The sequence below is a fragment of the Erpetoichthys calabaricus genome, chromosome 3 (genome assembly GCF_900747795.2).
Source record: "Erpetoichthys calabaricus chromosome 3, fErpCal1.3, whole genome shotgun sequence".
NCBI lineage: Eukaryota > Metazoa > Chordata > Cladistia > Polypteriformes > Polypteridae > Erpetoichthys > Erpetoichthys calabaricus.
In genome coordinates, this window is record NC_041396.2 from 38,422,532 (window position 1) to 38,446,239 (window position 23,708).

Consider the following 23,708-nt stretch of genomic DNA (forward strand, 5'->3'; position numbering starts at 1 on the left):
ACCAAGTTTGGTCAATACTATTGATGTAAGATGGCCAGAGTAGGTGATCCAAAAAGCTGTACGAGTGCATATAGACGTGTTTGCGGCATAAAAAAAAATCTTGGAAGGAGATGAGATATGATTTTCTTGGAGAGACACTTACATGTCCCGCGAGACGAGTCTTTGTGCCAAGAATTTAACCACGCCTGGGGCTGGAAATAAATAATGGAACAGCGAAAAAAGATTGAATATATTGTTCGGATTTAAACTTTAAGTCGGAGACTTGTAGATCGTAATTCATGTTGCCTTCAGGGAAAAAAAAAAGTAGCGAGAATTACAAGATTTGTTGTTTGGTGAAAGTGAAATCCCACGAGAGAAAATTTCAAACCCCACAAGACAAGAGCTTATGCAAAGAGATTTGAAAAAATCCATCCATCCATCCATCCATTTTCCAACCCGCTGAATCCGAACACAGGGTCACGGGGGTCTGCTGGAGCCAATCCCAGCCAACACAGGGCACAAGGCAGGAGCCAATCCTGGGCAGGGTGCCAACCCACCGCAGGACACACACAAACACACCAAGCACACACTAGGGCCAATTTAGAATCGCCAATCCACCTAACCTGCATGTCTTTGGACTGTGGGAGGAAACCGGAGCGCCCAGAGGAAACCCACACAGACACGGGGAGAACATGCAAACTCCACGCAGGGAGGACCCGGGAAGTGAATCCAGGTCCCCAGATCTCCCAACTGCGAGGCAGCAGCGCTACCCACTGCGCCACTGTGCCGCCCTTTGAAAAAATCCTCCCCACATAACCATGCACACGGTTCAATCATTTTCATTTGTGTAAATGCTATTGCCAGACACATTTCTTGTAGAGAGAAACAATATTCACTCACAGGCAGTTATATGTTGCGTTGTCACGATGTAATTCCAAACACGGGATCACAATTGAATGCGATATTGACGAAAAGAGATCGAATATATGGGCATAGGTGATATGAAAGAAGTATGTAGATATTGTTTGGCTTTAAACTTTAAGTTGTAGACTTGTAGATCGACAAATTCTTGATGCCATCAGGGAAAAGTAGTGTTTCTTCCCAATGAAGAGGCCTAGCCGCGAGAATTAAAAGTTTTGTTCTTTGGTGAAAGTGAAATCCACAAACGCAAGCAACAGAGACATGATTGTGCTACGACAAAGCGCAGGCGTTGTGGAGGGGGTCACGGCGAGTGAAGCACCCTAGTTTTTAAAATATTTATACTGGAGTACAAAATTTTATTTACTTTTACTTCACTACATTTTCAAACAATGCAGCACAGTAGTAACACTGCTAACTTACAGTAAGAAGACCAGGGTTCATGTCCCGGGTCCTCCCTATGTGGAGTTGGACATTTTCCCTGTGTCTGTGTGGGTTTCCTCCGGGTGCTCCAGTTTCCTCCCACTGTCCAAAGACATGCAGGTTAGGCGAGTTAGCGACTCTAAATTGGCCTTATTGTGTGTTTGTCCTGTAATGGCCTTGTGTCCTATGCTGGTTGGGATAGGCCCCATCCTCCAAACCGCAACCTTGGTCTGGATTAAGCGGGAAAAAAATTACATACCATAATTTTCAAATGCAAATGAATACTTTTACTGAGATATATCTTGTAGGACATCTTCATTAGTACAATATTAAACCAGAAAACAAGGGCTATGCAAAAATGCACAAAGTTTTACTCAGCTATCCAAAACATGGTGTTACCCTGCTTTAAGGAAATTCATCTATATGAAGAATCTTTGGAAGGATTTTCAAATGAACGCTGCCTGTGCTAACACATGATCTTCTATGTAGTTATTCCAAGTACACCTTGCTGCAGTTTGCAGAATGTTGTAGGGCTAAGTGCTGGTCTCAGTTATTTCCACAGCTGATGCCTCTAAATTCAGATGCCCTCCTCACTGCTGCCAGCCAAACGGGGTGGAGCTGATCGTCAGGCTGCAAGGAGGTGTACTTGTCTGTTACTCACCTTGTTACATGTGTTGCTAACATGGTTATCTTGGGGATCACATCTTCAAAACAGGTCATGAAGTAGTTGTAAAAGTACAAGAAAAACCTGAAGCTCATTCCTTTGAATGAGCAACTAGAAATGTTAAGGTCCAGTATTAAACACATTCTGTCAATTTTCATATAGTTCGGTGTTATTTGAACAAAAATATGGCTAGTTTTTCAAGCCAGGGAATGCTTAAGTTTTCTATTTAAATGAATTGTAATTAGTTTACATTATGAAAAATTCACTTTACAAAGTGTTTTTTACGAATGGATCAACTCCTTTTTAAAAAACGGGGAAGGTTGCGCAGGTTGCCTTTACATCTCTCCTACTAAAATCAACTCCAGGGGCTTCATGCATAACACCGTGCGTAGAATTCGCACTATAATATGATGTAAGCACAAAAGCCGAAATGTGCTTACGCACAGAAAATTCCAGATGCAGGAATCTGTGCGTTCGCCAACTTCCGCGTTCTTCCGCTACATAAATCCCGCTCAGCGTGGAAATAAACGCACGTGCACGAGCCTGCTGTCCCGCCCCAACTCCTCCCAGAATTACGCCTCTTTGAATATGCAAATCAATATAAATAGCAATTATGCCCAGCGTTCTGTGAAAAGGCAATGGCAAAAGTACGAGGAAAAATAGAAGAATTTCAGCGAATACCAAATGGAGGCAAAGAAAAATGTACTATTTGTTGGTTTAAACAGTAATATAATAAACAAAAGGAAGTTGATCGAGTGACAGAGCGTGTCAGAGAAATTCTAAACCTCAAGTTCACAAAGTCGCACAGTGCCCGAAATGAAAAAGAATTTGTCACATATCAAAGTCGGCGTGAAAAGGCAACTTGTAGCCCACCGTCTGAGTGTCATATGAAAGCTTATTAGGGTACAGTGAAAAAAAGCACGAAATGTCAACTTTAATCTCGAAATTTCCACTTTAATCATGTAGTTTATTTTGTCATTAAAGTAGAATGTCATAAACTTAATCTTAAAATCATTTAATTTACTAGTTTCTCAAATCCCATCGTAACTAAAGTAGCACGTTAAATGCTTTGTTCTGTATTTGATCTTATATGTGCTCTATGTGCCTGAATCACTACGTGCTCTTCCTCCAACAGGACACAGAATCCATTACGTTCGTAATATTACAGCTGTCTGAATAATTAAAATACTGAGAAATATACGTGATATCATTTTCATGATGATATGAGTTAAAGCATGTCATTAAACATGGGAACACGGTGGTGCAGTGATTGTTCATGTCTTACAGCAAGATGCTTGCTTCAATGAAATGCTTTATTACAGGAGTACTGTCTTTTTCAAACGTACTAACCCTCAATTCCTGTCCTTACTTTTCTTTCTCCAATTACCCAATCGCCACACAATCAGCTCTGTAATAGACGTTAAGCCATCTGTAAGCTTAGAACGTCGATTCGTCAAAACTTTTTAGGAACATCGAAATATCTTCGTAATGTTTAATTATTCTATCCATCTGTCCTTCCAGTGTCACACCAGCCACAGCATGAATACAGCGTGAGGCAGGAACAAACCGTGAACGAAACTCAAGCTCGCTAGTGCTGCGGCACCATGTAGTTAAAGTTAGTTTTATCTGTATAATATAATCAACATATTTTGCTGCATTTCATCTTAAAAATGATATCGTCATCATATGTAAATATGCGCTTTATAAAGTGGCTCAGGTTGTGCAATATTATAACTGTATCATAAGTACAATTACCTCACGGTAACTTGCAAGTACAAACAGTTTTACAAGGAACACTTGATGGACTGATTGAGTGTGTTTAGAGTTCTTGGGATGAAACTGTTTGTGAACCGCAAGGTCCGAACAGGAAAGGTTGTGAAGCGTTGGTCAGATGAGAGCAGTTCAAATAGCGAAAGGCTGAGGCAGCAAGTGCTTGATGCTGTATACCGATAATTCTCTTTCCGATCGCTGTAGATCTGTGATTCACACTCAGATACAGTGATATAAATACTCCGAGTGGTGCAGTGAGAGTAATATGGAAAAAGATGATCTGCTGTGGCAACCCCTAACGGGAGCAGCTGACAGAAGAAGGCGGCGGCTAAAGCAGTTATGGTATTTAGAATAGTTTGGCCATTCTGTGGACCATTATATTGTTACAGGTTAATTACAATCACATGCATTAAATTTATGAACTATATGCGGTTAATTTCAGTGTATTTGATAAAGCTGCTGTCGTGGATGTGGATCTAAGAAAGGGTAACCACACAGGAATAACAGCACTGCTTTGACACTGGGTGCCGCCAGTCTGCAAAACCGAGCGGAGAACTTGCGTATGACAGGGTATGAGGTACCGTGGAAAAGTGCGTGGCTTTACGCCAAGTGTAGGTTTTATACATCGCGATTTGAATGTGGAAACGTTCTTACGCAACATTTCTGTGCGTATGCATTGTTTATACATGAGGCCCCAGGTGACTTGGGATACTATCATTAAGATGTCTGCTCACTAGATGTCACTTCTTCAGGTTGTAGTTACTTGGCTCATACTTTAGTGATTGTAATACAAAAATCACGTGCAAAAATAAGGTAGCTTGAATTATTTTAAGAATTTCTTTTTAGACCAGGGTTGGGCAAAGTTGTTCCTGGAGAGTCACAGCGGTGGCAGGTTTTTGTTCCAACCCAGTTGCTTAATAAGTAGCACTTATTGCTCAAGTAACACTTTTCTGCTTCATTTTAGTCGTCTCGCTCATTAAGATTTTGACCACTTATTGCTTATTTTAGTCTTAAAGAGATGTATTCTTGGTTTTTAATTACTCCTTACTAGCAATAAGATGGAAATGACAAAATAAACCAGTAGTTATCCACTTAGCTTGTTTCCATTTATACTTGTGTGTATTTATCACACAGTATTTAATTAAATACTTAGAAGGATATCAAAGAAAAAAGGTGAAGTACTGAGAATTACTCATTCATTTAAAACTTCAACTTATTTGGATGACATCCTTAGATAGGATAAAAAAATCTAGGATATGAGAACAATATGACATGTCAAAGATAAAGCACTAACAAGCAATGAAATTAAATTATTGGCAAGAATTGTTTTCTAATTAAGCAACTGGGTTGGAACAAAAACCTGCAGCCACTGTGGCCCACCAGGACTGACTTTGCCCAATCCCGGTTTTAGACTATATATAAAATGGGGTAGCCTTGCAACACGGAGACTGGGTTGAAGTCCCAGATGCTTCCTTTTTAAACTTTACATTTTTTTCCGCATCTCTGCGTGGGTTTCCTCCCACAGTTCAAAGACATGCAGGTTCTGTAAGCTGGTGATAGATAGATGTTAAATTAGCCCAATATGTGTGTTTGTGTTTACCCTGTGATGGGCAGGAGCCATATCCAGGCCTTGTTCTTTCCTTGTATCTAATGGTTGCTGGGATTTGCACCACCTTCCACACAGTCCTGCTCCATAAGCAGGTTTCGAAAATGGATGGATGCAATGATATAAAATGGGACGAGTTCTCAAATTGACATAATTTCTTAAGTACACATGATATCCTAGCATTTCAAAACATTTACTTGAGTAGTTTGTTCATGGGGAAATTTTTTCTTTTACTTGAGTAACTTTTCAGAAATATCTATACTTTTACTAAAGTATGACTGTTGAGTACTTTATACAACACAGCAAGCACTTTGTGTTGATCTTACTTAAACATTTCTTGGAAACAGTTAACAAAATACAGCTCCTAATTAAAAGAAAATCTGCCAATTTATTTTATATTACAAGTGAGATAACTACACAGAACCCTACTCAGGTAGGTATCTGCTAGGTTGCACAGTTTAGCAGCAGTCAATTTCAACCATCAGTCCTTCAGTTGCTGAGAACTTCTGCACCACTTCAAGGTTACACATGACCAGAAGCAATACTTGACAGATGTAATGCATTTGTGTGCTTTGTCTCTGTCAAATAACAATCACCTGCCCCACAATGTTATGCTGCTTACTCCATGGCCATAACAGGTTCAACCGTCTCCTGATCCCGAGACTTGGAGTTGGCCAACTCTCTGCGTATTTCAGTGGAGATCTGTGGGTGGACGTGCACCTTAAGAAGGTCCAGCAGTGCAGCCTTCTGCTCAGAAGCCAGATCTTCTTTGTAGCGTTGCACAAACGTGAGAAGGCACTGGTGCCAGAGCACTGGCAGAGTCCTCTGGTCAGTTCTGAAGCGCAGGAAGTGATAAACCAAGGCATCAATGACTCGGAAAGGGAGGGCATATTTCTTATCAATAAGAAGACGCAGGAAGATGCTGTTGGCGCCATTGTACTCCATCTCGGCCAACTTCAGCATTGCTGCACTGTGAAATGAAGAAGACAGCAAATTTTGGTTTTACAGTATTTCCTAAAATTCATCTCCAACAATTGTTGAAGGGTGAGCTGCAGGTTTTTCCCACAAAAATATATCCTGAAATGCCCATAGTCAACTACTATTCAAAATTTTTTGTACATAGCCAAACCTACACACCTGCACATCAACAGTACCTGCCAGGTATATCTTCATAGCAGTTTGAATAATATTACTGCCAGAATGTTAAAAGTCTGTAAGTGGTGCATTGGGGATTATTCTGCTGCCATGAAGTAGGCGGAGGATTTACCACCAGTCTTGGCACTGCCAAGGATAAACCAACTATTCCCTATTATTGTTTTGCACCCTCCCTGACCATACAATATAGTCTGTGGTTTGGGGGGTGAAAAGCATTAGATTTGCCAAAAATTTAAATCTTCGTTTTTTGAAGGATCTCAAAATTTTAGGGTCCCCGATACCGAAAAACATCGATATCTCAATGATGGGCGTGTGTCTGTCTGTGTGTTACAGTTTCTTGAGGACAGTCAGTCTAGAGCTAAAATGGCTGGACGGAAAAATACCAAACTCGAAACTTAAGTTTGTCATGAGATGGTGATATCACAATTATATTTTGAGCCAAATTGTGCAAGAGAAAGAGGCACTCTAGGGGAACCCTTAAATACCGTAATTCTGCAATTAATTATCAGTTCTTCTTGTCAGTTGCTATTGTAATGACCTATTTTATGATAGATCAGAAAGATCAGTATATCAGAAAGGTAAATAATAGACAATAGTTTGGGTAACTTGGGAGCCTACTGACGCTTAAGTCCAAATTTTTTTTTTTTTTTATTTGTAAGGAGCCATGGGCACCTGCTAACTGTGGCACACAAGCACACTAATCACTCTATTGTCAGGTTCTGAGGTAAAGCAGTCAGTGACTAATTACCAGTCATTTCATATAATATTTATATAATTTAAATATTCCAATAAATTAGAAATGGTGTTCCGGTATTTAAAAATATACCGGCTTTGTGTACACAAGCTTCAGTTGTCAAAACTGATAGGAATCTTTTAAAAAGGTTTCAACAAGGTAGTGTGTCACTGTATTTCAGCAAAACAAGCTCATTACAACCAGTGAAAAGGTTAAACCATTAGCACATTTTGATTAATAATTAAACTTTATGACAGACTTTGACTCCTTCTATTGAAGGAAAAAAAAAACAAGAAAATGGATGGGTTACAAAATTTTGGTACACCACTACTGCATCTTAAAAAAACTGACTCATTTCTTAAAGACATGTTTTTACAGATAACTGTTTGAGAATCCATTTGGTTATTTCGATTACCTGGAGTGTAGAACTGGGATTGAACACTTTGTCAGAATGCTGCCAATGATGATAGCTTCACGTAAGGAGCAAGTACAAGATTCAGAGAGAGGGATCAGAATTCCTGCATAACAACATACAATGTGAGTTGAAAAGAGTTCAGTAATTAGCCAGATTAATGCTGTCAGGGATGACTCATATAAAAATTTTAAAAGTGATTGAAATTCTGATTTATGGTCTGTGCAACTAGTGTTGTATATCAGCAGTTCTCAAGTTCAGTCCTGGGTGTCCTTTATAAATGCAGATTTTCATCCCAACCAAATTCTCTTTTTAACTAGAGTCTACTTTAATTAAGAACATGGTTATTTTAGTTTGCGTGTCTTAGTGTCTTTTAAGTATAGCATCTTTACTTCTTCAAATTAAAGATCAAGAAATTACAGAACTAGGTTTGCCAATTTTTTTATTGGAATGTGGAAAGCAAGAGTGGTTTATATTACATGTGCATAATTTAGTGTTGCTTATTTTCTGTTTTCAAGATTTTAACCATCTTCATTATTCTCCATTTGCTTTTCCAAATATTTTGGTTATTTAAGCTGTTATTAATGGTGTAGGCATGCTAGTGGGTCTAACACTTAATTAGCCATAGCCTTCAGTTTTCAGTGTCATTTGCCCAGGTGTCTACAACATTCTTCACTGTAATTAACATGATGCAATAAAGGGAAAAAAACACAGAAAAAAAGTCAAATTAACAGAAAAATGGCAATATATTTCTAAATCTCTGTCCCTAAGTATTTTTACATTTTTTATACATAAAAGGAACAACAAATTAATCAATAACATCACTAAGAAGTAAAATGACTCACTTACTGCGAGCTCCGGGACTGTAAGGGTATCATTTCTGTAGATTACAAGAAAACAGTGATCCCCCGCTATATCATGGTTCAGCTATCGCGCTCCCGCGGTATCGCAGATTTTTCTTTGGAACATATCTAATTTTACACGTACATTGTACACTATGGCAGACAAAGAGTTTTGTGTTACAGTACCCAGATGATTTCTTACAAGGCCCGTTATTGGCTGAAAGAGGAGACTCAACCAATCAGAGCGGGATTTTCATTCTGTTGGGCTCCGATTGGCTGCTGCTAATGTGGTGTAATTTCGCAAGAACAGCGAGCGTGGGTCCCCGACGCATCTCAGGTCTCTGCGTATTGCGTACCTTGCTTGTGGTCCTTTTTGCGAACTTTTCGTTTTGTTTTAAGCCCTACGATGGTTCCCAAGCATCCTGCACCTTCTAAGCCTTCTGGTAGTAGTAAGTCTAAGCACCAGAGGAAGACCTTGACCATTCAGGAGAAGGTAAAACTCCTGGATATGCTTTGGGAAGGAAAGCGTTACGTGGAGGTCGCTTGCCATTACAAGTTTACATGTGTTTAAAGCGTGTGGGAGGGGTATTTTAAGGCTTAAACTATAAAAAAATGTTTATTTATATGGTCTTTCTATATTGCGAATTTTCACCTATCGTTGATGGGTCTGAAACGTAATTTCCGCGATAGACGAGGGATCACTAAATATTTTGCTGTTCTGTTTTGAATATTTGGTATAGTTTTCCGTACTGACAGGTAATTTACTTATTGTAATACAATTCCTAAAATAAAAAAATACTTGAAATGTTTTCCTATGTGTGGTTTAGATTAATTGATTTATAGCTTCCAGGTTTGTCAAAGTGTACTTGCTATTAAAAATTAAAATAACAGTTGAAATGAGGTTTTCATGTTCCCATCATAATTTTAAAACACACTAAATCCTGTGCCCATTTATCTTTTTTTTTGCCAAGGCAGACACAATTTACTTTTTTCTCTTAAATGTGTGCTGGACACTAGATAATGAAAGTAACCGGTTTTAAAAACAAGCAGATTTATTAAAATATCTATTATTATTATAGTTTTTCAGTTGCAGGCCTTGAAGTGATGATGGACGTTTCACTTTCATCAGTACCTAGTGGACAGATTGGCGGCACTGACCGTGGCAAACTAAAGCTGGACTTAAGGGAAACTGCATAAGGCTAGGGGGAAAAGTCTTAAAAAGATTTTAAATATTACTCAAATCTAAGCAAGTTAAACATGTCCTCACCTTTGAACCAAGCACCAGGCTTAAAGAGGGCTTTTTTCAGGGCACTGTATAAGTGAAAGTTGAGCTTCTTGTACTCCATAATGTCATCCCGAATTCGTGGTAACAACACCAAGTTGAAGAAACGCTGGGCCATTCGTTCCTTCAGACTGGAAGTGAAGATTCTGCCATTAAGAGAAAAGCAGACATTTACAACGAGGAATCAAAAACAGGTTATAAGCACATAAGGATACAAGTAGGACATGCAGCTGGCAGGTCAAACAGCACATCTGACTTCTCATGTGTGTCATTGTTTTTGATGTAGAACCCATAGTAGAAGAGGAAAGTTAAAAAAACATTATAGAGAAAATCAATATGGCAAAACAATGACAAATACTGTTTAAGGCCTGACTCCAACTAACGTCTCACTCAAAGTAAGGCCCAAATTACATGTAGCAGCTCATAATGACCCTATCCCCCTACAAAAAAACTTCAGAAATGCTGGTCACCGTGTTGCCTGGTACACAGCAGCTGCAGTCCAGGAGTCTGGTTCTGTAATGTACAGCACTTGCTCCCAGTTAGAGAGTGCTGGGATGACCTTGAAAGCTTTTGGTAACTTTCCACTTCTGTATTTAGACAGCACCTGGGTGAAGAAACAAAGAAAATGACTGTAACCAGACGGCTCCATCAGTGACAGCATCATGTATATCAAGGTTCAACACTATTCTGAATTGCTAACATGCTTTGGTGCTTCTAATGCTGTCTAAAACGTCCAATGGTAAAAACATTATTAAAAGAAGGCACTGCATGTCAGAAACATGTACACCCTAGCACTCCCTCAAAAAGGGTTTATTTTAAATGAATACAACCTTAATTTTATATAGAGTCATTTGCATAGTGAATGCCATCCCAAGATACACTGCAAGTATAGTGCTATATATTTCAAGTAATTATGTGTATTTTACAGCTGGAGCACAGGCAGAGTAAATGACTTGCTCAGGGTCACACAGAGAAATTTAAGTTCAATGCCTTTGCCACACTATCTGCCAATCAATGTTTTTCATTCTTTTTTTGCAAGGTGAGAGAAAACCGAGAGGAAACAGGAAGAACATACATACTGTGATTAGCCTAGAAATTAAATTTGAGTCAACACTGGCAGTGGTATAGAATTCATACAACTCCATTTTTGTTTTGTCTTTTCAGAGGACATTACTCCAGAAGCCTTATGGTTTGTTCAGACACAACTCTGAAAACATTAGCTGTGCTGCCATGTCCATTATGGAGCAAAACAGCTTTTTTCTATATACATTTCCATGAATGCCATACATGATTAATCTCTTTCTGAGTGGAGAATTGTGAACTGTACAATTTACTATACAGATAATAACACTGTAGATCCCTGGGTATAGCTTTTGGCTTATTTTTACAATTTCTTAGACCATTATATTGTATTATCATTGAGTGAATTTTCTGGGACATTCATCCTGGAGAAAACTGGGAACTTTCCATAATGTTTTTCATCTGCACAGTGATAGACTTAATACTGTAAGGACATTACCTTATAACCCTATCCAGACTAAAGACTTACAAGTACCAGACTGAGGACACTTTTAATGCATTTTATTCTTGTCCTGAATGCTCCAGACATTACTGCCAAATGTTCTACTTTTATATGAGGAATGATACTCTTTGATTCACTATTATGGAATATTTGATCAGGAGCACCCGACATGAATTATCTTCAAAATCTTTAATGGAAGCTGGGAAGATATACACATTTAGTTTTCACACATGGCTAGATTTATTTTTTATTGAATAACTAATAACATCTGTTATATGTTTGTAACTCAAGGTTAGAGTTACTTAATTTTAGGGCTTGGTGAGAAGTACATGATTGTTAGTTATATCCTGCTATGTAAAGCCATCAAGTAGACTGGCAGCTACAAGAATAATGTACACGTTTTAGTGAGTTACTTCTTCCATATGATAATATTTACCCATCTAATGTTTTATCATATTCATCTAAAACATCTAATTTATGTGGAGGTATATGGGCAGACTATAGAAAAACAAAGTAAATAAAATAGATCATATTTTAACACATAAAAAAAAGGTTCTCCTTATTTTACAAATTGAAAATACAACTTTTTTCTACCTAGTAATACAAAAACAAATACATTTCTAATGTCAATATGCATAATTTTCTGTGCTTTTTTTAATAATTTGTTTTTACATTTACAGCCCTTGTTCTTCCCTATGGCCTTCACATTCTTTTCACATCACTTAAAGGGACCTTTCGTTAAATTTTATGCAGTCTTCTTTACAACTTTTTTCATTTTTGCAGCCCTCATTGCTCTTCTCTATACCTAAGACACACATTGACCACAGCCAACTATTCCTTTTTCACTATTTCTTTAAAACAAACAGTTTAGCTTTCGGGGTACACTCACACTCACTGCAAAAACAAGAAAAACATGCTAATTCAATACAGAGACCGAGTCAGAAGTCGAAAATCAGGTTCCTGAGGCAATAACCAGCAGGTCAGGTCCGGATGGGGAGCATGCACTGGTACAGCGCATTGCTGCACCCAACACACAATGAAACAATTCTGGATCCTGGTTGGCAACCCCTCAGGCACACACGTGGTCCAGTCCCTCACCCTCTGTCTGCTGCAGCCAGGTGTTACGTGGGCATCCCCTTGGCCTGATGCAGCCATTTGGGTCCTCAACAATGAGTGGGGAATCGCACCACATGGCCGTAGAGCAGTAACTGACGCTCACTGTCAATGCAGGTAATGTGCCACATTCGGGACTCCATGAGCAACCACTCATATGACACAAAGTCAAACCAGTGGTACCCAAGGAGTCTCTGAGGAGACACAGTACCAAAGGAGTCCAGTCTTCGTCTCAGGTCACTGGATAGCGTCCATGTCTCGCAACCATATAACAAAACAGGAAGCACAAGGATTCTAAAGACTTGGACCTTCGTCCTTTTGCATAGATATCGGGAGAGCCACACACCCCTTTCCAGTGTCCTCATGACCCCCCATGCTCTCCCAATCTGTTTACTGACTTCACAGGAAGAGTCACCAGAGACATGAATGTCACTGCCGAGATAAGTAAACCTCTGGACAAGGTTGACACTCTCTCCACAGACAGACACACTGCTGATGGCTGTGCCTAGGTGGTCATTTAAGGCCTGGATGTTGTTTTTTATCCAGGACATTTGCAAGCCCAGACACCTCACTCAGTCTCTCGAGAGACCCAATCAGCGCCTCCACTGACTCTGAAGATCACAGCATCGTCAGCAAAATCAAGATCAGTGAATCTTTCTTCACCAACAGATGCCCCACACCTGCTGGACCCCATTATCCTGCCCCCACACCCAATCCTTGCAAGCATTGAACAGAGTAGGAGAAGGAACACACCCCTGATGAACCCCAAAATCAACTGGGAAAAACAGATGTTCTGCCTCCACTCTGTACAGCACTCACAATACCAGCGTACAGGCAATGAGCAGCAACAATAATCATTTTTCTGCCTGGCCTAAATGCTGTTAAGGAGTCTAAGGGATTCATTTAAACCCTTAAATTTGAATCTTTATTAGCACAGATAAATTACTGGCCACCAGTGTTAAGATAAACTTTTTTGATATAGAATCCTGAATTATGCATATTTGATTTAAATACAATACAGGCTGTTATTGTGATACGAGGCCAAGGCAGACGACTGACTTTAAACTAGAGTTATAGTTCAGTCTTCACTACTAACTCACTATGCAACAGTGGACAAGTCACTTAATCTGCTAGAGTTTCAAAAGTAAAAATGTGAAAATGCAAGTTCCACACACTTACTTGTTATTGTAATAGAAATGTATAGTTTTATACTTTGTCTTGTCACAACTCTCCATATATCACTTAATACTTTCTAAGCCCTATAACTATTTATGCAGATGTTAGTAAAGGTCTCTTCTCACCTCTTTTACACCTCTATACACTTCGACAACCCTGGGATCCAGCTGGGCCATGGGTACTCCAGACACTTCAGACATTACAGTTTCTACCTCTGTCTTCTTCTCTGTGATTTTCTCCATTATAATATCAGCCAATGTCCGCCTAAACGGAGTTTAGGACAGAAACTTTGATCAATGAAATACTGTATATGAAAATAAAAAAACAAAATAAAACAACACACAAAAGTATACCCAATTTAATTCATATATTGCCCTTGTTGGTTCATGCAGTGTAATTCAAATTATCTTTCATAGCTAATTGTTAAAATGCTACTGGGCTATGACAAGCATGCACTCAACTGAAGATCTTCATGGACTGGTTACTTTACAAGATGGGGCAGCAAGAAACCCATCCAGACAAGCAGAATTCTAACAGGTAAGTATTACACAACGACTCTATTTTGAGCCTAAACCCCCTTTCACTTCAAGATGTTCTGCAAACATGTATTTTTTTTAGACACACATATGACAGACAGATCAATAGTGAAAGAACATAATAGACAGCCATAAGAAAATCTGTACCCGACAGGGGCGTTCTTGTTCATAAACATCTCAATGGCTTTTTCATCTTCTGCATTAACTTCAACCTCTCCAATTCCATCCATTTCTTCTTCTTTTTGCTCCAGTGATGGCCACTCATCTTCTGAATCAGAGTCCTTAGAAGCAGATCCTGGGAAAAAAATATCCTTGTTGAAAACATAGATCTGAGAGAGAGAAACAATGGAAATACCAACAAATGTACCTAATGCATTAAATTTGCAGAGTAAATAATATCATTATCAAAGATGGACACCGAGCTGCCAGTTTGTTAAGTGCAACCTCCACCTTCACATAAATTCTACATTTCAACATGTTAAAGTCATACCAATATTTAACCTTAATTTAAAACAGTTTAAATAGGTAAAGGTGAATTGAAAAAAAATGAAAATTTGATTTTGCAATAATTTGTTTAATGAAAAAATGAGCAGATATGCCATTTCAGTCTATGGAAAATATTACCCCCTTTGGAAGAAACAACCTAAAGTAGTCATATCCTATAACTGTATTCCAGTCTCTGACATCAACTGGGAGACAGTTCTTCCCACTCCATGCAGAATTGTTTCAGCTGTGTGATGTTTGAGGGGTGTCTTGCATGCACTTTGGCTGTTTCAAATCCCTACATATCATTTCGATGGGATTTAGAGCTGGGCTTTGACTTCACATTTGAGAACCCACTATTTCTTTCTTTTGACAGATGGTCTCACCTTATCCTCAAACTATAATGAAGAATTCATTATGATTCATAATTGGCCGCGGTATGTGAATGAGTGGGTCACTCGTTAGACTGCCACCTTAATAATAATAATAATAATAATCAATTTTATTTATATATTACCTTTCCCATGCTCATGGCACTTGTCCGGAATTTGGCTGTCTGACCCTGAATTGGATTAAGTGGGTTTGAGAGCAAATTATGTGTGATGGTGAGCAGCCACATCCTGATGGCTGCAAAGCAGTCCCAAACCATAAAATTTCCACAACCATGCTTTATAGCTGGTATCAGTTTCTTCTCATCAAATGCTATCTTTGGCTTTTGCCAAATATGCCTTCTTTTACTGTGGCCAAATAACTATCTTTGCCTTGTCTGGCCACAGCACACTGTTCCAGAAGCCCTGGCCTTTCTCTAGGTGTTCATAAGGAAACTTCGGTCTCGCCCTGATGTTCTTTCTGGTCAGGAAAGGTTTTCTACTGACATACTTCCCATATGGACCTAATTTGTGTAGTCACTTTCTCATACTAGACTCATGCACTATCACAACAACAGTGGCAAGAGTTATCTGTCAGACCTGCAATAAAGTACTAGGGTTCTTGGAGACTTCTTCTTCCATTTTCCTTTGTACTATCAGACCCCTCATGGACCCCGTGATCATCAGAGGTGACTGTGTGCAGATGGTGCAGACCTATAAATACCTGGGAGTGCAGCTGGATGATAAATTAGACTGGACTGCCAATACTGATGCTCTGTGTAAGAAAGGACAGAGCCGGTTATACTTCCTTAGAAGGCTGGCGTCCTTCAACATCTGCAATAAGGTGCTGCAGATGTTCTATCAGATGATTGTGGCGAGCGCCCTCTTCAACGCGGTGGTGTGCTGGGGAGGCAGCATTAAGAAAAAAAGACGCCTCACGCCTGGACAAACTGGTGAGGAAGGCAGGCTCTATTGTTGGCATGGAGCTGGACAGTTTGACATCTGTGGCAGAGCGACGGGCGCTCAGCAGGCTCCTATCAATTATGGAAAACCCACTGCATCCACTAAACAATGTCATCTCCAGACAGAGGTGCAGCTTCAGCGACAGACTGCTGTCACTGTCCTGCTCCACTGACAGACTGAGAAGATCGTTCCTCCCCCAAACTATGTGACTCTTCAATTCCACCCGGGGGTGTAAACATTAACATTATACAAAGTTATTGTCTGTTTTTACCTGCATTATTATCAATCTTTAATTTAATATTGTTTTTTGTATCAGTAAGGTGCTGCTGGAGTATGTGAATTTCCCCTTGGGATTAATAAAGTATCTATTTATCTATCTATCTAGCTGAACTTGCTGGGGTGGCCTAGCCAGGAAAAGCTGGCATTTGCTTGAAATCTTCTCTAATTGTAGATGATCTTCTGGACAGTGAATTGGTTGATTTCCATTTGTATGGAAATCCTTGTAAATTCTTTTCCAGACTTACAGACATATGTAACCTTCTTTCTGAAGGCCACAGGAAGTTCTTTCGATCTTTGCATGGTGATAATATACTTGAACAATAAACAGCAAACCAAACAAAATGTCGGAGGTTCAAATAAGTCAGGTTCAGAAAAAATTCTCTCTAATAATTTTCTAATCATCTCATCTGATGCGCCCAATTCTAATTTTAGGTATTTAAAGTACTAAAAAATGTACTTACTTTAACACATGTGAAATTTGCATTTTTGATTATTTAAATTACACAAATGACTATAAAATGTAAAAGTGGCATAATGCATGTTATATGGAATCATCTTTATCTATAGATTTTATTTTAATGAAGATCAAATCAATTTTGCATTGATTTGTTAAATTTGACTTGACTGTATGGAATGTTACCCATTTCTAATTAAAATCAATAAAAATATTTAAAAAATAAACAAAGATCAAATCTTGGTATATCACAGTTTTGCTATAAAAGAAAAAACATTTAATGGGGAATACCTGTTTTCACATGTCTGTATATCACATTAAAGTGGTGTGTGGAATAAATTATGTAGATCAGCGGTTATAGCCACTAATGTTCAATTAAGCACTGGTATGGAAAACAGAGTAGCCTTAATGACTTTGAACATGTTTACTTATCACTCGATGTGTCATTTTTTGGGATCTCCCAAACAGATGTTGTTATGGGCTTTTTACACACAGCTGTTTTAAGGGTTTAACAAGAATGGTGTGAAAGGCAAAGAGCTACTAGTGACAGGAGAACCGTGCAGCCATCAGATCTGCAACAAGTATGCAATAAAGTCATTTCTGCAAGGTACAACAATCCTGATTAACGCATCAAAGCAAGTAAGGAGGTATAAAAATAATGTCCACTAAAAAAGCCATTGTGTGAACTTGTTCAGCTATCTGACAGCAAAAATAGAATACAATTTATTTTTGTATAGCCCAAAAATCACACGAAGTGCCACAATGGGCTTTAACAGGCCCTGCCTCTTGACAGCCCCCCAGCCTTGACTCTCTAAGAAGACAAGGAAAAACTCCCAAAAAACCCTTGTAGGGGAAAAATGGAAGAAACCCTTGGGGAAGACCAAGTGAGGAGACAACTGATGAAGCTATACAAAGGAAAAGTTGCAGGACCAGATGGAGTCTGGACCCACTGCAGTTTGCATATTGGAGAAAGGATGAAGTGGAGAATGCAATTATCGATCTGCTTCACAAGGCTTTCTCTTATTTGGACAAAGCAGAGTGCATAGCGAGGATTACGTTTTTTAATTATCCAGTGTCTTCCATACCACCCAGCCATAACTGTTAAAGGATAAGCTTGGGGATATGCAGGCAGATGAGCTTGTGGTGTCCTGGATAATGGACAGACAGACTATGTCTGTCTGGCAGACCATAGTTTGTGTGGGTCAAGGACTGTGTTTCTATTACGGATGTAAGCAACACTGCAGCACCACAAGGAACAAACCCATCTCCTTTACTCTGTACTACTCAACCTATAAATATAAGGGCAGGTCATGTCACATGCAGAAATTCTTGGATGATTCTGCCCTTAATGGATGTATCAATAAGGAGAACGAGACAGTTTAGCAATCAAGTGGAGAACTTTGTTTCTTGGTGTGGAAAGAATTGTCCGCAAGTTAACATTAGCAAAACCAAGGAATTGGTTATTGACTTTTATTGCGCCAAAGAGCCACTATGCCCCGTCATTGTTTAGAAAGTGGATGTAGAGGAGGTCCATTCATACAAGTATTGTACTTGGGGGGTCCACATCAAAGACAGACTTGACTGGTTTCGTACCACAATGGAACTATATAAGAAAGGGCAGCGCAGACACTTTCTTCTTAGGAGACTGTGGGTAGTGACATCCTTCAAATACTCTACAACTCTGTGACGACCGGTTCAATTTTTATGCGATGTGAAGTACTGGGCTGGTAACATCAGTTCGAGGCACTCACCAAATAAACATTCATCCATCCATCCTCTTCCGCTTATCCGAGATCGGGTCGCGGGGGCAGCAGCTTGAGCAGAGATGCCCAGACTTCCCTCTCCCCGGCCACTTCTTCTAGCTCTTCCGGGAGAATCCCAAGGCGTTCCCAGGCCAGTCGAGAGACATAGTCCCTCCAGCGTGTCCTGGGTCTTCCCCGGGGCCTCCTCCCTGTTAGACGTGCCCGGAACACCTCACCAGGGAGGCGTCCTGCAGTCATCCTGATCAGATGCCCGAGCCACCTCATCTGACTCCTCTCGATGCGGAGGAGCAGCGGCTCTACTCTGAGACCCTCCCGGTTGACTGAGCTTCTCACCCTATCTTTAAGGGAAAGACCAGACACCATACGGAGGAAACTCATTTCATCCGCTTGTATTCGCGATCTCGTTCTTTCGGTCACTACCCATAGCTCATGACCATATGCGAGGGTAGCAACGCAGATCGACTGGTAAATTGAGAGCTTTGCCTTGCGGCTCAGCTCCTTTTTCACCACAACAGACCGATGCAGAGCCCGCATCACTGCGGATGCCGCACCGATCCGCCTGTCGATCTCCCGCTCTATTCTTCCCTCACTCGTGAACAAGATCCTGAGATACTTGAACTCCTCCACTTGGGGTAGGATCTCGCTCCCAACCCTGAGAGGGCACTCCACCCTTTTTCGGCTGAAGACAATGGTCTCGGATTTGGAGGTGCTGATTCCCATCCCAGCCGCTTCACACTCAGCTGTGAACCGATCTAGAGAGAGCTGAAGATCACGGCCTGATGAAACAAACAGGACAACATCATCTGCAAAAAGCAGTGACCCAATCCTGAGTCCACCAAACCGGACCCCTTCAACGCCCTGGCTGCACCTACAAATTCTGTCCATAAAAGTTATGAACAGAATCGGTGACAAAGGGCAGTCCTGGCGGAGTCCAACTCTCATTGGAAATGGGTTTGACTTACTGCCGGCAATGTGGACCAAGCTCTGACACTGATCATACAGGGACCCAACAGCCCTTATAAGGGGGTCTGGTACCCCATACTCTCGGAGTACCCCCAACAGGATTCCCCGAGGGACACAGTCGAACGCCTTTTCCAAGTCCACAAAACACATGTAGACTGGTTGGGCAAACTCCCATGCACCCTCCGAGATCCTACTATGGGTGTAGAGCTGGTCCACTGTTCCACGACCAGGACGAAAACCACACTGTTCCTCCTGAATCCGCGGTTTGACTATCCGACAGACCTCCTCTCCAGTTTCCCCGAATAGACTTTTCCAGGGAGGCTGAGAAGTGTGATCCCTCTGTAGTTGGAACACACCCTCCGGTCCCCCTTCTTAAAGAGGGGGACCACCACCCCAGTCTGCCAATCCAGAGGCACTGTCCCTGATGTCCATGCGATGTTGCAGAGGCGTGTCAACAAGGAGAGTCCTACAACATCCAGAGCCTTGAGAACTCTGGACATATCTCATCCACCCCCGGGGCCCTGCCACCAAGGAGTTTTTTGACCACCTTGGTGACCTGTCCGAAGCTGTCCGAAAGTTGTTCTCCATGGCCTCCCCAAGTTTTTGCTTCAGCAACCACCAAAGCCGCATTCCGCTTGGCCTGCCGGTACCTATCAGCTGCCTCCAGAGTCCCACAGGACAAAAAGGTCCTGTAGGACTCCTCCTTCAGCTTGATGGCATCCCTCACCATCGGTGTCCACCTTAGGGTTTGGGGATTGCCGCCACAACAGGCACCGACCACCTTACGGCCACAGCTCCGGTCAGCCGCCTCAACAATAGAGGCCCGGAACATGGCCCATTCGGACTCAATGTCCCCCACCTCCCTCGGGATGTTGTCGAAGTTCTGCTGGAGGTGGGAGTTGAAGCTACTTCTGACAGGGGACTCTGCCAGACGTTCCTAGCAGACCCTCACAACAAGTTTGGGCCTACCAGGCCTGACCGGTATCCTCCCCCACCATCGAAGCCCACTCACCACCAGGTTGTGATCAGTTGACAGCTCTGCCCCTCTCTTCACCCGAGTGTCCAAGACATGTGGCCGCAGGTCCAACAACACGACCACAAAGTTGATCATCGAACTGAGGCCTAGGGTGTCCTGGTGCCAAGTGCACATATGAACACCCCTATGCTTGAACATGGTGTTCGTTATGGACAATCCGTGACGAGCACCAATAACAAAACACCACTCGGGTTCAGATCGGGGGGGGGGCATTCCTCCCAATCATGCCTTTCCAGGTCTCACTGTCATTGCCCACGTGAGCATTTAAGTCTCTCAGCAGTACGAGGGAGTCCCCAGAAGGTACAGTATGCCCTCTAGCACCTCCTCCAGGGACTCCAAAAAGGGTGGGTACTCCGAACTGCTGTTCGGCGCATACGCACAAACAACAGTTAGGACCCATCCCCCCCACCTGAAAGTGGAGGGAGGCTACCCTCTCGTCCACCGGGGTAAACCCCAATGAACAGGCTCCAAGTTGGGGGGCAATAAGTATGCCCACACCCACTCGGCGCCTCTCACCGGGGATAACTCTAGAGTGGTAGAGAGTCCAGCCCCTCTCAAGGAGATTGGTTCCAGAGTCCAAGCTGTGCGTCGAGGTGAGCCCGACTATATCTAGCCAGAACCTCTCGACCTCACGCACTAGCTCAGGCTCCTTCCCATTCAGAGAGGTGACATTCCATGTCCCAAGAGCCAGTTCTGTAGCCGAGGATCAGACTGCCAAGGTCCCCGTCTTCAGCCACCACCCAACTCACACTGCACCCGACCTCCTTGGCCGCTCCCATAGGTGGTGAGCCCATGGGAAGGGGGACCCACGTTGCCTCTTCGGGCTGTGCCCGGCCGAGCCACATGGGTGCAGGCCCGGCCACCAGGCACTCGCCATCGAGCCCCACCTCCAGGCCTGGCTCCGGAGGGGGGCCCCAGTGACCCACGTCGGGGCAAGGGAAAATGTTGTCCAAAGGTTTGATTCATCATTGGAGGTTTGTTGAACCGCTCCTTGTCTTATCCCTCACCTAGGACCAGTATGCCTTGGGTGGCCCTACCAGGGGCATAAAGCCCTGGACAACAGAGCTCCTAAGATCATTGGGACATGCAAACCCCTCCACCACGATAAGGTGGCAGTTCAAGGAGCGGACCAAATAAACAAACTAATTAAAAAGGCAGGCTCAGTTATGGAACGCACTCTGGACACCCTGTAAGTAGTAAGACACATCCTGTAAGAGGAGGAGAAAATGAAAACAAACCACAGTGTCATTGTGAACAATGCTGCACATCATCTTTCTAAACCACTAACACTGAAGTCTTTCAGCCAACTAATTGCTCAGCAGAGGTGTGTCATGAAACGGTACCTGGACTCCTTTACACCAACGGCAATACACCTTTACAGTACTTCACTGACTGGAACTATCAAGTCAGACATTTTCCTTTCTTTTTAAATTTGCCTTTTTTTTTGTCATTCTGGTGAATGATCAGACCAAGATCAGATGTAGTTTAGTATGGAGCTATAGTGGGCTAAAGTTGTTCAAAGCAGGAAAGTTTTTATTTATTTATTTTTTTTAAACACGATATCAGCAAGCCATAAATTGGCAAACACGCAACTGTGGACTAACAGTAATCCCTTAAAATTTCAAGCATCTAGCATTAACAGTTTAAAAGTTATGGCGTAAGGAACATTGTCATTTTAGTAACACTCGTTTTTAGAGTAACATTACAGCATCCCCCCTATACTTTACAGTATAAGTGACCAGAATTATTTTCAGCGAGTATGAAGAAAATCGAAGATGGTCAGTCGGCAACATTTTCTAAAATCTGTTAAGCTGACACGCATACACTGAATTCTGTTGTTCAGGATGCATCTAAGTTTGTGTGGAGCGTTCACCACAGAACCTGCCATTTAAACGGAACCCGTTAAACCAAGGAACTTATTTCGTATGTTCTCATAAAGGCATGCGCATCAAAACGGAGCCAACTCCATAGGCAGGAGTTTGTGTTTTACTGTAGGAAAAAACCTTTTGTGCTAAATGCATTATATATTTGTAAATAATAGGACACCATTATGTCGACTGAACCTGCCAGAAAACTGTCTAAACAAATAATGCAAATAACACCATATTCTCTGTAGTAAAGAATACGGATGGGCTTATACAAACATACTTTGTGGCTACATACTGATTATTTACAATTTACATTATTTACTTTCATACACTCAATGACACTTTACAATTCAATAAACACATTAACTAAACAATAGAAATCACATACAAGAAATTGAATAATACTCATTGAAAAGATGTGTTTTTAACGGGAGTTAGAAATGAATAATGGATTTTTCCTCGCGAAGGCTTAAAGGAAGAGTATTCCAAATTTTTGGGGCTATCACACTGAAAGCTCTGCCACCCATAGTTATTAACCTGTATATAGGTACAGTGAGTAAGTTAGCGTCTGATGATCGTAATGCACGGGCAGGAGTGTAAGGAAGCAGCAGCTCAGACAGATAATGAGGGGCTAAACCATGAAGGGCTTTAAAGGTGAGAAGAATAATTTTATATTTGATTCCTGAAGAAACTGGTAACCAGTGCAAATCATATAGGACAGGAGTTGTGGGGTTTGAAGCCTACAAATTGCGTGGATGTAGCGTGTAAAAAGCAATAAATAAATAAACATTTTAAATTTGTAAACTAATGTGTTACTGTTATAACTGTGATCAGATATGAAAAACATAGATGATCTTAAGTCGCTTACCCAGAACTGTAGTCTGAGTCTTCTTCTGTTTTCCCTTGGATCCCAGTCCATATTCTGTTTCTAACTCTTCCTGCTGAATGCGAGCTTGTTTGAGGATTTTACGAGACAACTTTTCGTCTACATATTGTTCATCAACCTCCTCTCGTCGATCACGGCTCTTCAGCCGGACGCTGGGCCTTACCGAGTCATCTTGCAAAATCTGGTCGGCAAGTGCAACGTGTTTTTCCCTTTCACTGCCAATTCCTTTGGCCTTTTTTACTTTAGGCATATCTTTAAATGTTTTTTCCCGTTGATGTATGTTAACTATTATATTCGGCGGAAGCAGTCCACAGTTCAACTCGCTTGCATGATCGGTTCAACTCCACAGCACATGCGATCCAGCATGGGACTGTAATTCACTGTTTTTGCCCATTACAAAAATGGCGGAATAACACCTTAAAATGAGGCAACGTGGAAAATTGAAATTTTTACTTCCGCCCTTCACAAATATGTCTAATGTTTTATAAATTTTACCATTTTAATTCACTTATAA

General features: G+C 41.2%; 1 protein-coding gene across 1 annotated transcript; it reads right to left on the minus strand.

Annotated features, from left to right (window-relative positions):
• Positions 1 to 5,728: 5,728 nt before the first annotated feature.
• On the minus strand, positions 5,729 to 23,591 carry bysl (bystin-like). The gene is made up of 7 exons (XM_028796632.2): positions 23,177 to 23,591; positions 14,279 to 14,426; positions 13,721 to 13,859; positions 10,255 to 10,388; positions 9,770 to 9,930; positions 7,664 to 7,766; positions 5,729 to 6,330 (listed from the first exon to the last, which is right to left on the minus strand). The coding sequence occupies exons 1-7, from the start codon at positions 23,442 to 23,444 to the stop codon at positions 5,979 to 5,981; spliced, it is 1,305 nt and encodes a 434-aa protein (XP_028652465.2). The 5' UTR covers positions 23,445 to 23,591; the 3' UTR covers positions 5,729 to 5,978.
• Between the last annotated feature and the right edge of the window lie 117 nt (positions 23,592 to 23,708).

Bases quoted from the DNA above. Each gene is read 5' to 3' on its own strand.
- bysl (XM_028796632.2), bottom strand. From the start codon at position 23,444: ATGCCTAAAGTAAAAAAGGCCAAAGGAATTGGCAGTGAAAGGGAAAAA. The intron at 13,860-14,278 runs GTACAGATTTTC...AACTCCGTTTAG, and splicing joins AACAAGAACGCCCCTGTCGG to GCGGACATTGGCTGATATTA. The intron at 7,767-9,769 runs GTGAGGACATGT...GTTGTTATGCAG, and splicing joins GCCTGGTGCTTGGTTCAAAG to GAATTCTGATCCCTCTCTCT.